General features: G+C 40.0%; 1 protein-coding gene across 5 annotated transcripts in view; it reads right to left on the reverse strand.

The window, feature by feature from the left end:
* Positions 1-18,715, reverse strand: part of LOC107993447 (uncharacterized) — a 248,620-nt gene that overhangs the window by 30,999 nt on the left and 198,906 nt on the right. For all 5 annotated transcript variants that reach the window (XM_062087253.1, XM_062087256.1, XM_062087254.1 and 2 more), the window contains 4 exons: positions 14,897-15,043; positions 8,810-9,783; positions 6,324-6,421; positions 5,620-5,738 (listed from right to left, as the gene is read on the reverse strand). In XM_062087253.1, the coding sequence (XP_061943237.1) occupies positions 5,620-5,738; positions 6,324-6,421; positions 8,810-9,783; positions 14,897-14,984 (1,279 nt within the window). In that variant the 5' untranslated portion in view covers positions 14,985-15,043. The remainder of the gene's footprint in view (positions 1-5,619; positions 5,739-6,323; positions 6,422-8,809; positions 9,784-14,896; positions 15,044-18,715) is intronic.

The raw sequence follows: 18,715 nt of genomic DNA on the forward strand, positions 1-18,715 counted from the left end.
CTGGCCGCTCTATTAACGAAACGTTCGAACGTGGACAAGGAAATCGGTTATTAAAAACTGGAACCACTCGGCCAAACTCTTATCCAAGCTTTTTCTGTCGGATCTTCTGTCAGAGACAGGATGATTTTCTCCGGACGTTGAGCAATTTCTCGAGAGACTAGGTGCAAATATGCGATCATAGGAAAAGAAAAGAAATGAGAATTGTAAAGTTTGAAGATTGCAGAGAATCTCGCACGATTCATGATTCTCGTTTTGGATCATTTTTGGGAAGGTAACTGGACAAGTTGTTACGAAATATTCTTGATTCAGAAGATTTGATAGACGAAGATTTTATCAAGAATCTATTTTTATTTTTAATATTATGCATTGAATATATTTACGACACGTTTTCGAATTTATGGCTAATTTTTTGTGTAAGATTAATTATTCATATACATACGTACGTTATTGATAATCCTCGTTAAACGTAAAATATTCTTTCAAATAGGATGTTTTACTCTAACTCATTTTGCATAATTTGTGTAATTATATCTACAGACACACGCATTTTCATCCATCCTTATATTCTCATAGTTTATCAGTGTCCTACGTATTTCAAAATATAATATTTTACATTTACGATAAAGAAAATTAACATTTATTTTGCTCGATGTTAAATTTTATACAGATATTTAAAAAAAATACTTGTCCAACAAACATAAATATAAATATAATAATAATAAAATATTCAACTCGATAAAGAAATTATCAATTTAACGTATTTTCACCATCTTTTCTCTTAATTCCACACGTCCTTTCTCCCTTCTCTTCCCCCACTTTCTTCATAATAATCATGTTCACTATCGGGGGAACAATTTCAACGAGAACGTTGTTCGCCAAGTTCGTTTCGAGACAACTGCTAGGACACGACGAAACGACAGTTTCGACTTTATCAACGACAACAGTCACTAGGATATATATATATAGAAGGTATATATACATGTAGAAGGAATTTAAGGATATACCAAGGATAGGGATGCCACTTCTTGCGGTTACTTCTTCCGGTACGGATTTCGTATGATTCAACGATTCTCCTGGCTGGATGACCAATGTTCTACTCGCTCGAACGAGAAAAAGATACGACGCCGTCTCGTGATGTATCGACAAAACGAGAAAAGCGAGGAAGCGCGATGCTCGAAACTCGGTCGCGAATGAAAAGACGACAAGAAATCAACCGGGCTGTCTGAATCTCTCGCAATGTCGTCTGTAATAATTCAACAGCGAGTTTTTTCTTTTTTTTTTATCGAAAGTTTGATGAAAAAGAAATTTCTACGCTGTGAATTCTGTGGGTTTTTCTCGTCGAAGAGGTTAATATTAAAAAAAAAAGAAAAGAAGAGGAAAAGAAAAATAAGAAGAAAATACACAAAGAGCGTGCAGCAGTTTTTCGGATTGTTAAGCGTATCTCCGTTATTGAAACTCGAAACGTGTGGTGTTGCTGCGTGGAGAAAGGACAAAGGGTTTTGTACGCGAAAACTGAAATTTTATTTCGAACAAACAAACTGCAACGAGTTTTCACGCGAGATTTTTTTCCTGCTGATAAAATTTTTACAAAGAAGAACGAACGTGTTTTCGAGCTGATGATTGATTAGACGAAGGGAATACGAGTTAAAAATATGTAGGAAGAGAGAACGTGTTTGGAAGAGACGATAAAATATAAATAAAAGTAGAACAATCTATTGAACTGATCACACCTTTTTATATTTATAGAAGAACTTCGAAATTCAATTATTTTATGATTCTACAACGATATTTTATTACATCGATCAGTTCCATTTAAAAAAAAAAAGAATATCTAACAGAACGAATCAGACATTTAATCGAACAATCTTTCAAGTTTCATCAGCAACGTATCTCCTAGATCTCTTGTCATATCTCTCAAACCCAAAATATCAACCCACGATATCCCTCTCCAATTCCCCCTCCTCTCCCCAATAATTTAATTTCAGAATTAAATTAATCAATCCCATATTATTCCGCCAAATTAAAAACACTCGGTCCAGATACATTTCCTCCGGGGATTCGCCCTAAAATGGGCCGATCAATCTTTCACAATATCCCATAGTATTCCCGCCTTAAGTTTTCAATTTATATGCAGGCCCGCGTTAGCGAGGAATATCGAGCGCGACAGATCCACCCACTCTAGGCGCTGGGAACGCCTTTCGATCCCCGTTTCCTCTCGAAACTGCGAAGGAAGAATCCGCGAAACGTCCACGCGGTCGTCTCTCGTTTTCGAAAATTGCGCGTAACGAGAACTCGTTTTAAAAAATCGTTTTAAAAAGTGGCGTTGGAAATGGACGATTGATCACGCGGAAGGGAATCTCCTTTCTTCGAGGCGGATAAATAAAATCGGAGCTATCGAAGAAACGTCGGATCGCGTATGGGATTCCATCATCATATCCAACGACGCGATTTCCATAATCTTCTCTTCTCGGGGTGAAAGAAGGATTAAAGTAGTGCGGCGAAACTTTTTTATTTGAGAGGAGGATACTCGATGATGTACTCGGGATATATTAGAGCGAAGTGCTCGAAATCGGAGTGTAAAAAGATCGGTGAAAAGTTTCTTGAGTGGATGAGGCTAGAAATTCTACTTCTCGGTTTCCTCCATTTCGAGTGAAGGCAGGAATATTAATATACGTAATATTCTTTGGATATAATAATATCGGTCGGATGCTTTTGAAAATTTTCAAATCGAGGTTTACAGTTATCTTTATAATTATTTCGATGATAAAATAGTAATTGGCAATCGATCTTTTTCGAATCATCGTCACTTTTGCAACGTTTACTTTTATGTTTATCGGTTAAGGCACGATTCCTTCATCATGTCTTCGACAAAATATCCTTTGTATTTTCCTCCGTGCAAACAACAGCGGCATAGGAATCGATAAATATCGAGAGGAAGGAATTCGCTGGAAAATTTAATCCGGAGAAAGACACGATTTTTATTAAAAATATACACTTATAATCTGGTATAAAATTGACGAATGCGAATTATTCTGTGCTTCGTAAAATCCGTAAAATAAAATGCTTCGCAAATTATTTACTATCTATCTAGTTTCTGCGAAGCGAGAAAAGCCAAGAAAGCCAAGAAAAGAGCGCGAAGCATCCATTAAACGCCAGTTTCATCATGAGTGAATTTTTTGGGTGAGATGCTTAAAATAGTGGCTCAACCCTTCCAAGTTATTGTTCCCTCGTTTCTTGGTCGAGACAAAGAGTTTCTCGCGGTACCATTACCTACGAGCTGACCCCTTGCGGATAGAGACGCGGTTAAAAGCTTGCTCGTCGCTCCTTTTCGAGGCTCCTTTAATTAGTGGAGAGCTCGAAACGAGAGTTCTTCGTCGAAGAATCTCCGCCGTAGACGATCGAGTTTACGATCCTTGCACCGATGGCGGCGATATTTCTAACTCGTAACTCGTGGAAATTAAATTTCCGTGGGTGTAAAGATCGGGATGGATTTTCACGGAGGAATCGTCCAAGGGATCGAAGAAACGAAGAAATTCGTCCAATAGTCGATGACGAAGTGACAATGACCGGTTGGAGAGAATATTCATGAATATTGAATGTAATTTTAAATAAATTTAATCCAGGGTTTCACGGGGAATTCACGGGGAATGAATATTCATTGCCGCTATTGATGAACGTCGTGTTTCATTTATGCGCTCTACGTCATTTCTCCTTGTCCGATCGAATAATCGATTATCACGTATTGTTTTCTTATTCCATTCAATGCTTTTGCTACTACAGAGAACTGTACTATTCTATATACGCGTTCTGCTTACTCTCTCAAAATATTTCACGTGTTAAATTTTATTCGCGATTCTATCTATCATTGATATTATTTCTTATAAATCTACTTGACTTATTTCGACTGACTGATTGACCTATTTCTGCGACTTGACTCCATTATCCAACCTGATCCGTTATTACCTTGGAATATTTTGTGCGTTAAGGACTTTATCAAGAATGGAACAATGCTCAAAGAAAGCGTTTGCGCTATCGAGTGCAACTCGCGACGAGGAGGATGCACGGATGTAATAATGGATTTAATAAATCTCCGATAGCGAAAACAGACGTCGTCGCAGATATCGTCGCAACCCTTGGCCAGCTAACAAATGGAGCCGTGGATGAACGTGTATCAATCATCGCATTAATCGCATCGATGATCGATCACCGGTGACGCCTCTGCACGATGATGGTCGCGTCCCAGAGAAGTCGTTTCCTCGTAACTACTGTTCTAACGTGACAAATACGCAATTTCGAGGAACACGGAAAGCGCAGCCATCGATACCATCCACGCTATTAATTCACCCGTTTCTCGATTCTGTTTTCTGCGAAAGAAATTTAGTCAGAATCTGTTTATCTCTTACCGAAATTTGAGCTACTGTATTTATTCTCAACACGCGCTTTCAACTTATTTTCTTTATTACAGAGAGTCGAATCATCGCTGACAATCTTCTCGTCTTTCAATTCCATCTAACAAAGTTGATTATCGATCATTCATTATTTATCTTCTCGCATAGCGGATCTGTATTCAACGAAACGAGGCGTCCTATCGTCCTCGCCTCTCTCTCATCTCTTCGTGGATATTTCTAACAGAGGAATTTCGGCGAGGAGAATGTTCGCTCCGGGGAGGAGAGAGCGTTAAAGAAATTCCAGCGGTGGAGGAGCAGATCGTCGACGACCGACAAAGTGCAACAGGGACGCCATCTGGTCGGCGACAGAGGGTGGAAGGGAGTGGTGTAACAATGTCAGTCTATCCGGGTTTGTTCTGCCCTAGTTCGCCCTCGCGCCCCGGCTTTTGTTCACCGATGTGGCCCTCCCTCTTCGGATCAGATCAGATTACCGGCCACGAGCCGCTTTAGCCGACGAAATGCGGGTTTCTATTGCACCGAATTGGCGACGTAAGGGGATTGGGAAAGGCGAGACCTGTCCTCTAACCCTTTCCAACCCTCGTTTCGAACCCCCTCCCCTCTCCTCTCGCCCAGTTTCTTCCAACGAGAGCTTCGGGACCAGGAACGAATCGCTTCGACTCGGTCAAGCCACCCCCTCTCGAGCCTGGATAGGATTTTCCGCGCTTCAAATTCGCCACGATGGACGGAGAGCGCTTTCGGGGATGGAATTTGCAATTTTATTTATCCCGTCCACGTGGTTTTGTTTATCTTTACCCTTGTTCCAGGGGATGGACGAGTGGATTGGACGAGAAGTGTCTTAATTATGCTGCGATTTTTGGAGATTCGTGGAACAGAATGTTAGGATTTGTGTTTGGAAGAGGGGTCAATCTTTTTCTTAGTAAACGGAAAGTAGAATAGGTTCGGTATATCCTTCCTTTCTACGTGTTGCGTAGAAAGAAACATATAAACATCCTTCGTTATTTTGTTAAAAATCAAACGCTACAGTTGCACGTAGCTTCAAAATACTTGATCACAAAGATTCGAGAAGTAAAGCTACTACTTTTTTAAAATACCAAATATCCATAGAGGGTCGTTAATACGATTTAAGGGAGCACCGTATCGATCCACAGGAAAATTCGAAAGCGAAACAATGGCGGTTAATCACGGATACAGTTTCAAAAGAACCACTTACCCGTGACGATGACGTTGATCGTTTTAACCAGCGGCGGATGCGTCGAAACTTGGCACTTGTATAAACCGGAATCCCGCGGGTTAGCGTATTGAATCTGTAATCTCCAATTGCTTGGATACCTGTAAAAAAAAAAGAAGGAGAATTTCATTTCAGCGACGTCACGGTTCTCGAATGCGCTCACGATTTTTATCATCGTACAAAAGCCACCAATTCGATCCTAGATATCCAAGGATATCGAATCGGCGCGACTTTTCGTTTCGTGGCACGGAAATCGATCGAGATGGAACGGCGTCAAGTCGACAATTGTCGCGAAACGGCGCTAATTATGATTTGTTTCGGTGTAAATATAAAATTCGTGACGATTTTAAGAAGTAATTTCTTTAAAAGTACGCGAGCATACTTGGATACTTGATTTAATTCTTAAAATTATCCGTTTTATTTAAACAATTATGCGTTGTAAACGAACAATAAACAAATATGTCAAACATTGATATTTAATATCAGGAACAATTATACAAATGTATCTTTAATGTTAAATTTTCGAATACGAGTACGAGTTAAATTAATTTCTTCGTCAAATCTACGTTCCCTAATTATTCATTAAAAAAAGATCAATAAAAATCCGTTATCATCTATTCAATCTAACCATTAATTTACCTCCCTCCTGTTTTTAATTAGCAAACACCAGCGACGCCTCCACTTACCGAAAGTTGAGGCTGATCCTCTGATCCACGCTGTACGGTACCATGCCGACGGTGAGCAGTCGAAACAAGTCCTTGCTAGGCTGCTGCACCCACGTCACCTGAATCACGACAGGGGAAATATCTCTCGTTATTGCCTCATAAATCACGGATTTCAACGAAGAGGCCGTTTTCTCTTCTCGCAGGGAGCGGAGAGAAAGAGAGAAAGAGGGAAAGGGGAAGAAAAGAAGCGTCTGCATTGTTTCTGAGGAGGCGGGCGTGGAATTAAGGGGAATCTCGTCCAAAGTTAATAATTTCACGACAAGGAATCGGTGGAAGGAAGACACTCGCAGAGTTGAATCGGTCGCGAATGAATGCACACTGCAATTTCACGGTAAGCGTTCGAGGGAAAGACCGGCTTACGATCCTTTCGATCGTCTTTTTCAACGAGACGACATCGGTTTTCCCTTCCTTTTTCTCTCTTCCCGTCCCCACTCTGTTTTACACCGTACGTGACGAGTGTAATAATAGAGGGATCTCGATGAAACGTCATCAAGTTTATCGAGCTTTATGTTTTCGGCTCGATGAAACTGGTTGAATTTAAATAGACAGTTTATAGGAAGAGATGTACATTCGAGTGTAATTGCTCGAATTGTACACCAAGATTCAAATGTCGCTACAATATTCGAAACGTTTCTAATTTCAATTTAAAAATATTCAAATCCTCGCGATCCTCGTTCGAACCGGAATCGGATATTCGGAAAATTATCGAATATTAAAATGCTCGAAATTAAATTGATTCGTTCGACAAAGATGTAATTAAATTCCATTTTTCTTCCTTTTTTCACCACCCAGACTTTGGTACGTGTCTTTGATATATTTTAACAACGATTGAAAAAGGAATTGAAATTTTTATCGCGGTCGTCGACTGTGAAACGATAACATTGATCGTAGAGCGACGTGATTTTCCTTCTGAAACCAACGCGATTTCATGAGACGCGGTCGATCAAACAACAAGCGGCCAGCATCGATGTGTTCGATCAAATATACTCGGTAATCGGTCCGCGGTTATTTCCATTTGTTCGGTTACACCATTCGTGAAAATACGGAGCGAAATTATACCCTATTAAACGAACAACGTTTTATGCAAATGTCCTATACGAGCCCGAACTTGTTAATTAATCGAGTATGGGAGATATAATAAACTTCGTGTTGGCCCAAGTTTTCCAATTTTTCGATCGATACTGGCGCTATTGTTCCAAGATCATGTGTTTATCGTTCGAATCGAAGAAGATTTTAAAAAAAGGATCTTTAAACATTTTATCATTCATCGTTAGAATACATTAGGATGCCTATGCGAAATAAAATTTTTCTGAATATGAAATAAAGCTTAAACGAAAATTCGTTTTATCATTGCTACATCATTGTGTAAATTTTGTACATTTAAACTATGGTTTTTATGCACGCAAGAAACATCAGTATAAAAATTGAATGAGTTTTTAACGCACAATTTCTATTCATCATAGTAATAATAAATAAACGGATTTTTCTGAAACGATATTTTCTCTTTCTATTCAATTCTTATTATCGTTTCTCCCGGTTTTCTCATCGCCTCGAGATCTTTTTATCGCGTGACTCAGAGATCGTAAAAATATAACAGAAGCAAGTTGCATTCGGTTTTTCATCCCGCGAAATCGCCCGTTCTATTTTTGCAAATCGCTGACATCTCGTAAAAAAAAGCAACGATAAATTAAAGAGGGGGACGGGGGCCCGAAGGGCAACAAAGAGAACGACAAAGGGTCGCGATATAAATAAATTTACACCACGACAAAGCGAAACATTCTCCTATTCGAGTTTAATAAAATAGGAAAAAAAGGGAGAGGAAAAAAAGAAAAAAAATAGAAAAAACCGCAAATCGATGATCGAATTTCTACTACGCTGCGTGTGAGAAATATAGCGACATGTTTTTTTTTTGAGATTTTTTTCCCGAATAACAAATCTACGCTTCTCTTTTTTCATTCTAGTTTCATTTCTATTTTTTTCCCTTTTCTCTCCCTTTCTCTTTTTTTCTTTATCGAAATATCATTTCATTGAGACGATAAAAATAAAGTATGTGTTTTTTCCATCGTCGATCTTCTTTTCTTTGTGACATAGAATAGAAAAGAAGCACACATTGACCGTTTAAAACCGTAACGAGATTGCCCATTTATTGCTACAAGCTTTATCACTTGCATTCGAAGGAATCGAAAAATTTCGATATCCTTGTTTCGGATGCTTTTATCGCGATCCATGGATATCGAACGGAGAATATATACAATGAACGCGAGCACAATGTATGTGCACTAGCTAAAGATTCAACGCATTATCTCTCCCAGTTACTATCACTTCCATAATATGCGCAAATATATTCAACAAACTCGATTACCAACAATTCAAAATCCCTTAAAATTCATCCTCGAAACGCAAAAAGAAAAAGAAGAAGAAAAAGAAACAAGACAAAAGGAAATTACCTCCTTATTACCGAGCATGCCGATCTTGCAATCCAACAGCATGGTGCTCCCTATCCTGGCAGTGATATTTATTTCCTGATCCCCGTCCTCGAAATAAGGGCCAAATTTGCCGAACGCGCTGTCCACGCTGGGCAACACGAACTTCCTTGCATGGAGTGGCCTTTGGGTGCCGATCGTCGAGCTCACCTGATCACCAAGATCCATCTCGGTCTTGATCGACGGTTTTATCTCGTAGAACGCCTTGGTCGACTTGCCACCGGCCAACAGGAGATTGTTCACCGGCCTCGAATGATCTTTCCTCGGCTGTTCGTTGCCCTGCTGCCTGTCCACGACCTCCTCCGCCTCCTCGACAACCGCAGGCACTTGGAACGAGATCGCCCTGATGTCCTCCACGTTCTTCCGCTCGATCGCCACCTCCGTCGTCTCGCGGATGGACGCGGTCGTGAAGCCAGCAGAGCCACCTCTCCGCCATTTGTCCGCGTTAGACCCACTCTCCCCGCGTTCCACCACGTTCGACAAACCCTCGTCCTCCACCTGGACACCGTCCAACTGGTCCACGACCACCCCCGAGGAGCCGATACTCGACGCGATTTCCACTCGATTCGGCCGGGTCGACGCGACGAAATCCTTGCTCGCTTGCTGCGCCCTGCCACTCTCGCGCTCCCTCGACTCTGACCCCAACGGATCGCCGTCCACCTCGTCGTTCACCGCCACGGACACCAGCAGGTCGCTTTGATCCCTCTGCAGTGGCTCCACGATGCCTTCCTCGGATGATCGCGAGACGTTCTCCGGGAGAGACTGGGTAGTTTTAGTGGCAATTGGAGCCTCGTCGGTCGGGTCGTCGACGTAGCGTGCGCGGAGCGTGACCAGGTCATCGGCCGCCGTTTCGTTCGCCTCGTCCTCTTGCAGGCGTTGGTCCTCCTCGTCCACTACAGGGTGATTGATGCTGGGCTCGACGGCGCCGTTCCCCGCTTCTGAAGAGAAGAAGAAAGGAGAGTGGTCAATAAAGACGCGTGACAAATTTTGATCGAATATTCGGAGATCGGAAGATCTGTTTCGGGATCGATACATTCTTCTTGCGTATATAGAGAGGACGGAAGATACTTTCGATTAAGTTGAGTGGACGGAGTACTACATCTCTCGCTTAAAACGAGACGATTTTTGGGAATTGAATTGAAACGAGGAGAGGAGATTGGTGTCAAGTTTCGTTCGAAACTCACTCCCATTTCCAAGAATCGACGCTTAAATGAGCTATTTTTTCTTTTTTACGTATAAATAAAATATTTTCGATACCCGGCAATCTTGGGAATTCCGTATCCAATATCGTTTCATACTATACGTTCCTCTGGCCAAAATGCTCATTGTTGTATCCGTTCCTTTGGAACGCGTGTCATCCATCGAGGAGTGACGTTCCGCGAAAGCGATATTCCTCCTCCCGCGTTTCCATGAATATGTAACTTCGCCTCTGCGTGACTCGAGCGATAACAAGGAGAGGGGAAGAGAGAAGGAGAGAATATATCGAAGCCCTCGGGCAACTTGCTCTATACTTTCCACCAGACTTTCAACCGAGATACGCGTCATTTGTAATTTCACGTCGAAACGGATATCTCGCGAGATGGTCCCTCCACGATGGAGGCAGAGGCTTGCTATCGACTCCTTTTTTCCCTTATCTCGGCGAGCACGTATTCTCTCCTCACTTAAATTTCTCTTTTGTTCGTATCCGCGTTACGTGTATCTCTCTTCTTCGCCGCATTGTGCCTCGGTTAATGAAAATTGTAATGACGCGTGGAATTAACGAGAGATACGCGGAAATGAGGGGTTTAATGTACGCAATGAACGAGAGGAATTTAATATATATATATGTATGAATAAGGATACGGCATCAATGTTTCAAACAATATTAACAGAAATCATTAAAAGTGGAATCCTTTCTCTGGAGGGAATAAAAATTGCATCCGTGAGAAATGGAAATTACATTGAATACGTTTTATGCGCGTTTATGAATAATACATAGAGGATATTAATATTGCCGGAATTTTGCGAAATTTTTATTTCGCGTGTTATTTTTTCCCTCCATTCGCGAATCGTTCTAACGAAACTTGCGAAATTGTTTGTAAATTGTTGCGAATTATCAAAATGTCCGATAATTTTTCGTACAAGTAGATTTCGAGAGTGGTGTTCTTTGGTACTTTGTCAAGATGAATTTTAGAAAACTTTAAAGATCGTTATTACACAACCACTTCTCTCGTGTATTCAACCTTCCCTCTCCTTCGTATACATTCTTCTCTTAAAACGTCATTTTAATCTCCTCGTTAAAACGTCATCCCATTCTTCTGTAAATTTTTAAGGGGTTAACTTAACAGAGCAGAGAGATCAAGGAGAGAGAGAGAGAGAGGAGGGCTTATGATCTTTAATGAATATCCATTTTCCTTAATTTTATCGTCATTAAACTATTTTTTCCTTTCCATAAATTAATTCCACCATGTTCCTGCTCGCCATTATCCCAGCGGAGAACAATCGGAACTTGCACAGAAGTAGTCCGTCTTATCGCGCATATTCTTTCGCATACGTTCGCGGGAAATTCGCGCCATTTAACGTGGAAATTATAACGCGACGGATTAAAATTTCGTCGCATTCTTTTATGGCCAGCGCTGGAATGCACTTCCGGAACGAAATAGCCGGCCAGAAAAAAAATTCCAACCGCCGTCGCCTGTGATAACAATGCATCCTATCTAATTTCTCCACCCTTCCTTCCTACGTCCTCTCCCTTCCGTCCAAGAAATATCGCCACCCCGGGGGAAACTTCATTTTTCACGCGTTATCGTAACAACAATAATAATACAACGTTATCATTCTCTTAATATTAACCCTGTTATTCCATGCCGTTTTCTTTTTAAAGAAGCTTATCGTTCGAGATCGATGAGAGATAATAGAAGAAGCGATCGAGGACCGGTTTTAGAATAATTTATAAAATTGCAGCAGAGAAATTTCATCATCGGTTTATATCTTCGTTACTTTCGATACTCGTATCAAGTAGTTGAACAATCAGATTTATAAAATACGATGTAAGAGGAGTATTAAGTCTCGTTTCGAAGGAAATATTATTTCACGCGCGTATGAAAATAAGACTTTTTCCTTTCCTCGCAGATTTAACTTTCGATATAATTTCGGGAACAGAAGAGAAAGGAGATTTTATTACTTCCATCGGATGAAACATTGACTCTTTTTATCGGTATATTATTGTTGTGCCAAGGAATTTTCAAATTCTCCACGCAACTTTCGGCCAATTATAATTCCGACATCGAACGAAATTCCGTGGTTGCATAATTCCGTGGAGTCTCATCTTCCTTGGAGATAAAGGAGAAAAATTCTTTCGCACGTTCGGTGACTTCATTCGGTTTTCCCACGATCTTTTCCCGGTTTCCTATTTCCCTTACAAATCTTGAGCTTTTCGACGACCGATAGAATTCTGCCCCTCCCCCACGAATATTCCATCTTTATCGAGGTTACGTTTCCAGCCAACTTTAAGCGTCGCATGGAAAGGTAAAAGTGTCTGGGAAGAAAAACGTGGGAACGCGAAGATAGGAGCATCGCGAGAAGGTGTTCGCTACTCTTCTATCAGCCACTGTAACAATTTGTATTTGGAGGAGATTAGTAAAGATTGATGAAAATAAATGTAAATGAAGAAGAATTTTTGTTCGAACTTTTGGTTTATCGCGTTTTAAACAAACGAATACCGATTTGAACACGAAATGTAACAGTAATAAAAAAGAAAAAAGAAATATAAAATTTTTTCTTGAAGAATGAATAACTGTCGCTACTAACTATAAAAATTAAACGAATGTAACAATGAAATTTCAATACTTGAAGTACAATTATATTCTGTTAAATATTCTGAATAACAGAGTCAAAGGATTGGTGAAAATCAGCGATCAACCATTTGATGTTTAAAATATTTGCGTAAAAATACTGGGAAAAAACCGTTTCCGATGTCAAAGCAGCATTCGAAAAGATCGCTATATGGCCATTCGATATTCAAAATACTGTCATTACATTTAAAAACATTTTATCCATCGGCCATCTCCGTTGTCAAAGAAATCGTAAAAAATCGCTATTCGATACTTTAAAACGTCCATTCCACGTTTCAAAATATGCAGTTGTATCCAGTATCAAGGAGCAGCAATCGCGAAAATAGAAAATGAAAGGCGCACTGTAATTTCCTCGCAACAACGTCGGAGATTAAGTTGCACGAGTAGCGTTGTTGTGCGTGCAAAAACGCGTGGAAAGAAACGATGGACAAGATGAAAAAGCGTGGCGTTAATTTGCAGTAATTAGTGGCCGAAGCACGAACGATCGGTCACGCAAGTTGGCTTAATTGTAGAACCGGTACGATCATCGATCATAATTTGCCCGGATCCGGATTTGCGAGTTCGTGTTCACTGTTGAATTTCGCGGATTATTTTTCCCACCTCGCTCTTCTCTGCCCATGTTTTTCTCCTCGTTACCATCGATTTTTCTTATTGCATTTATTTCTTTTCTTTCACGTCATCATCTCTTCGTTATATCCCCCGTGGATAGATCGAAGGGAAAATGTTTATCACCATGTTACGGCCGGTGTGATTATATATTACGCCGGAAATTGGTATAAAGGAAATTTTTGAGAGGCGGAAATTGGCTTTGGGATTGGACGGACGTTCCGAGAATCGTAGATTCGTTTTAAAAATTCGCAACCAATTGGAACCAATTCGCAACAAAACGGTGGATCGAGAATTGTTTCTGGAAGGGAGTTTGAACTGAAATGAAGCAAATTTGAGAGGAAAAATTGGGAAATAGAGCAAATTTTTGGATAAAAAAAAAATTAAATCGCATGGTTATGGAGTTTGTCCGAAGTTTCAAGTACACATTAGAGGTAATTTGAGATAGTTCTAAGAACACACACACGAATCTGGTTCATAAACTAATTAAAACTATTACGAATGCTTTAACGAATTGGAAATGCAATTCCTAGTCATTGTTCCTCACTGTTTCGATTATAATTTTTTATCAGCAGGAGCATATTCTATTGATATTCTAATTGCAAACTTTTGTAGTATAAAATACAAAATATGTTTAAAAAACTCCACTCCATCCAAATATATACAAACAGAATAAAAAAAATAGAAATCTTGAAAATCGAATGATCGACGAAGAATTATCGATTTCTTGGAAGTGGACAGTGATAAAATAAAATCGTAGTTTTTTTTTTATACTAAAAAAACGTTATAACATTATTTGACCGAGACTCAGTTGCAAAATATCGAAACAACATTTCATTTTGAACGGTGGGTGCGATTGATCTTCGATAGGCGGGTTGTTTGCGCGTAAACGAATTTCAGAGATTATTTCCGGCCGGCGGCTCGTGTCATAAAAAGCGACAAACTGTGATCTCTGCTCGTGTTATGTTATTTTTTTTCTATTTTTTCTTTTTTTCCTTTTTTTTTCTTTTTTCCCCCCCATTCGATCGATCGAGCACGGTAAACGGTCAAAGCGTTTATCGGCCGTCCAAACGGAATCGCTTACGCGACGATACGTGCGACGGGAGTAAATAATCGCGTCCCTCGCGAAAATTCGGCGGACTTTGCGAATTGCATCGACAAAAACCGATAAATGAGGACGCTCTATCCGGCGAATTATAGCATCGCGATCGAAATTGGTCGCATTTTTCGCTGGGAGATGCGACCGAATGGTTAATTTAAAATATACCGTCCTACTTTCTAATCTTGATTACCACTAATTTTCCAATTTTTCGCTCGTTACACGTTGTTTCAAACAATTTGAAGACTTGATTATAATTTGAAAAAACGAACGACTCGAAGATCCTGTCCTTCTTACTTGCTCTTGCTCTTACGCTGTTATTTCTTCTTACTTTATTTTTGGATACGGAAACGGCCTCGCGCTACAAAAATTCAAATAAATATCTCTCATAACATACGAGCGTTATTCAATTATTATTATTTACAAAGAATGAAATAAAATCGCAAAAAAATTCGCGATACAGATTGCGCGAAAGGGAGAAAATAAGAAGGAAAATCGCGGTGAAATGCTCACCTGATGATGTGGCAGTGATCATGACGGAGACAATGGCGATGACGCCGAGCGCCGATGCAGTCGGCCGCATTCTGCAGCAGCCGGTCATATCGAGGATCCGCTCGCTCTCAACCTTCAGGGATCTGCTCCATCCCGTTCATCTTCTTTCTACACACCAACAAACGAAATTGCACGATTAAAATCTAATACAGCATTTGTTCCCTAGCTTCGTAACTTTTGAAAATGATTTCTAAAAAAAAGAAAAAAATGATAAACGTAGAAAATTGTTTTCGATGTTCGTACAAACAGAATCGTATTTATTCGAACTGCAATTTCTTAATTGGACAATTACGCGCGAGCAATAATATTTGTAATAGATTTAAACGTTCGATGCGTTTTATCCACCTTAATTTCCAAGAGTTTGTCTCTTTTCGCGTGGTTGAACGTTAATGAAATTCCTCGGTTACGACGCGTTCAGGTTAGCGTTTAATTAAGAGAAACTTTCTCCCAATACTTTTCAAACTTTCCATCAGATTGAAATCAATGTCCGACTGTGTGTATCGTATTTTCGATCCTCGTTCGTTCCCGCATACTTTTCTCAAATCGAGTTAAAAAAGTCGACCTAGGCGATCGATAAATTAAAAATTAACTTCGACGGAACAATTTTTATCGCAATTTCTAATTTTCCACCTTAAATATAATCTCTCGGATTCGAAATGTTAATAAATCAACGTTAATATTCCTCTTGATCATCCTGCTGATGCTAACAGAAACGAAAACCGTTTAAAAACTATTCGAATATTCCACGCCACGTGCTAATGTCTCGATTGGTTCAACTCTACAAATTCGAATATCGAGCAGCGTTCCGATCGGATCGAGCCTATTATTTTCACGTGTGTACCGCAATTAGGGGGTCACGGGGCTCGCCCACGACCCGTTAGCGGATTCGAAACGACGGAAAATTCGGGTGGACAGTTGGACAGGGGCTGAACACCAGAATTGTACGAAAATTCCAACCGCGCATCCCACGGGACTTTATGAACGCTCTTGCAACAATGTTTGCACCGCGAGTTAATACACCTGTAACACACCTGTAATGTCGTTACACGGATAATGCATCAGGCACCAAGAAGACCTTGCCTCGTCCATCTTGACGATTGAATTTTGGAAGAGAAATTTGCATCTCGTTCCCAAGATGTCGTTTAATCTTATGAAGAAAATATGCGTACGTTCGAAACGCAAATTTTATTCAGAAATTCTTATCTACTTTTGAAGAGAGTACTTTTGAAGAGAGAAGCGCTATTTGAACATTTTACGCGAAACGAAGTGAAGAGAACTTTTGCAATTTTGCAAAGGGAATGTCCATCGAAATTAAAAATTTTATCCGGACAATTAGTGAAATTTTTAATCTAGCTCAAGGATAGCATATTTTAAAGTTTCTCGTTTTATGCAGTATCTAACTTTAAAATCATTCTTCTTACAGTTTTTTCCACTGTAAGAGAGGGTTGCTCAATTTATTAATTTATTCGAATTTTGATTTCAACGCACGCTCTTCATCAAGTCGACGCATCAACCGCGTTCGAAACTCGATTATAAACGAGTTACTTCTCGTCAACATTTCCAAAATCGATACACCACATATTTCTTCTCCCAATTCGTCCAATTCTTCCACATTCTCTCCCTCCAGCCCGTAGTCTCCTCGGCCACGAGGTGCAGCAACGAGTGTTTCGAGAACAGAGAGTGGAAGAGACGCGTCTGCCGGGGACAACCGCAATGCCGCAGACGCCCGTGACAAATCTCGGTCGACTTGCAATTGTAATGTTTAATCAGACGTGTAATTATGTCTACTATGGTTCGAGGCTGGCTGGCGCAGCTCGCCGACCGGAGACGAATGAAATTTCCCCCTTGCGCCAAAGCAAGTCGAATATTCGCGGGGACGTTGATTACGCGATTTAACCGAGGTCCGCACGAGCCACTTCCGGTTCCTTCTACACAGCATCCGCTTCCTTCCTCTCCAGTAACGAGCGTCCAAAGTCCTCTCCACCGACCTCCGTGTTTGAGAGTTTAATCGGTGCGGATGTTGAACTTTGCCGCCCAGCTGTATTTTACGCAAAGAATTTTTTTTTCTCTCTCCTTAAAACTTCAAAGCTCCCCTAATGACTGTTGCATATTTCTTAATGATCTTTAATCATTTTTTAAATATTCCTTCCCCTGTGACTCTCTCTAGAAAAGGTGCAACTACGTTGAGAATTATAATTGAAGAGTTCGTTCGAGATTATTTTCGCGTGGATATAACATCTGGAATCTTTATTTATTTTTATTCAATAAGGAGGTCGCTTTTCCAGGGATCTTTCAAAAAAAATTTGCGCGAGGATTTGAGAGAGGATCGAATGGAGCCGCGTCAAAAATTTCCTACCTTTTGTCGCGTGATTTATTAGTCAACCGGTGAAGGGGGGGGGTATGGTGAAATTCTCGACTGATGTTATTAGAAAAGTTTAAAGAAGTTCGTTCGCAAGTTTATACGGTTTCCACGGCGAGAGAAGCCGCTCGAGATTTCGTGCTGTTTTAACAAGTTGGAGGACGAACGCGAGAGAATAGGGGGTTTGTTTTCTCAGCCACCGTCAAAACCAGTTTTCTAATTTAAATCGCGAACAGCCTTTGGAAGGCATCCTGTTAAGTTGTTTCATCGTGAACACTGTTTCTTCAAGGGGAGATCAAATTCTTTATTTTATTTTATTTTCCGCTCGTACTGCCATGTATATTAGAGTTTCCTACTCCTCGATTTTAAACGAAAGGAAACGAATTCTTTCTCTTTTAGATGTATAAAATTTCCTTTTACATTTCCTTTTTTCAAATGTTTGCAAAGTGTTTTTTAATTTGTTGATCAATCGTGAAAATTGAAATTCATTCTACATAGAAGAAAAAATATATCGTGCAATTAATTTCCAAGTTCTTAATCGATATTATAACGACACGGACGCTTATTGACAAAAATTAAGGAATGAATTAAAACTGTTCGCGAATTTTATTTCTCTTAACCGAGATTAACGTCGAAATTAAAAATACATAAGTAAATGCGGAAAAATCAAGTAAAAATAAAAAAAATGTAAAGAGAGTGCGATTAGTTTATTCCTCAACTTTTGTTCACATTATTATAAATTATATTAATATGATACGATTAAATTAAATTAATTGAAAATGTTCACATACCGTGTCTCGTGTCAAAATCCCTTTCGAATTGAAGGAATTGGAAAGAAATTCTTTCGGAATGGCCGGCAACAACAATTGGAATCCGATCTATCCAACTGCCTCAAAAATTACATTTTCGAATCGGATACTTTTATTCCTTCGGTGCAACCCAATCAAACAGCTCCCAGTCTTGCAATCCTCGGCCGCGAATTTCTTCGAAACAGTTATTTTTCGCGAGGCTCGCGAGACCGATACAACAAATCTTTATTCGATCCATTCGATCTCGCGGGACAGAACATCCGAACTCCATCGAAAGAAGAAGTTGAAACTTGGTCGGACACAAATGATCGTCTAACATTTCCCCCGGAAATTGATTCGTGAAATTTAAAGCGATAACACCTGTTGTGAATTTTCACGAATTTTTCTCCTGTTTCCTCGATACCTGAATGAATTCCTGAATGAAATTTTTTTTAACACTGTGTCATCCCTGGCGTAGAACTAGTAAAACAAGTTCTGTTGTTGGAGCCAACTTGGAAACTTCGTCAAGTTGGCAAATCAAGAACAACCATTCCAACTCGAGGTAACAAATGTGTTGAATAAAATGTTGTGTTAAACACAGTCTACGATTATCTTTATTACGAAACTTTGGTT

Source organism: Apis cerana, linkage group LG1 (genome assembly GCF_029169275.1).
Source record: "Apis cerana isolate GH-2021 linkage group LG1, AcerK_1.0, whole genome shotgun sequence".
Taxonomy (NCBI): Eukaryota; Metazoa; Arthropoda; class Insecta; order Hymenoptera; family Apidae; genus Apis; species Apis cerana.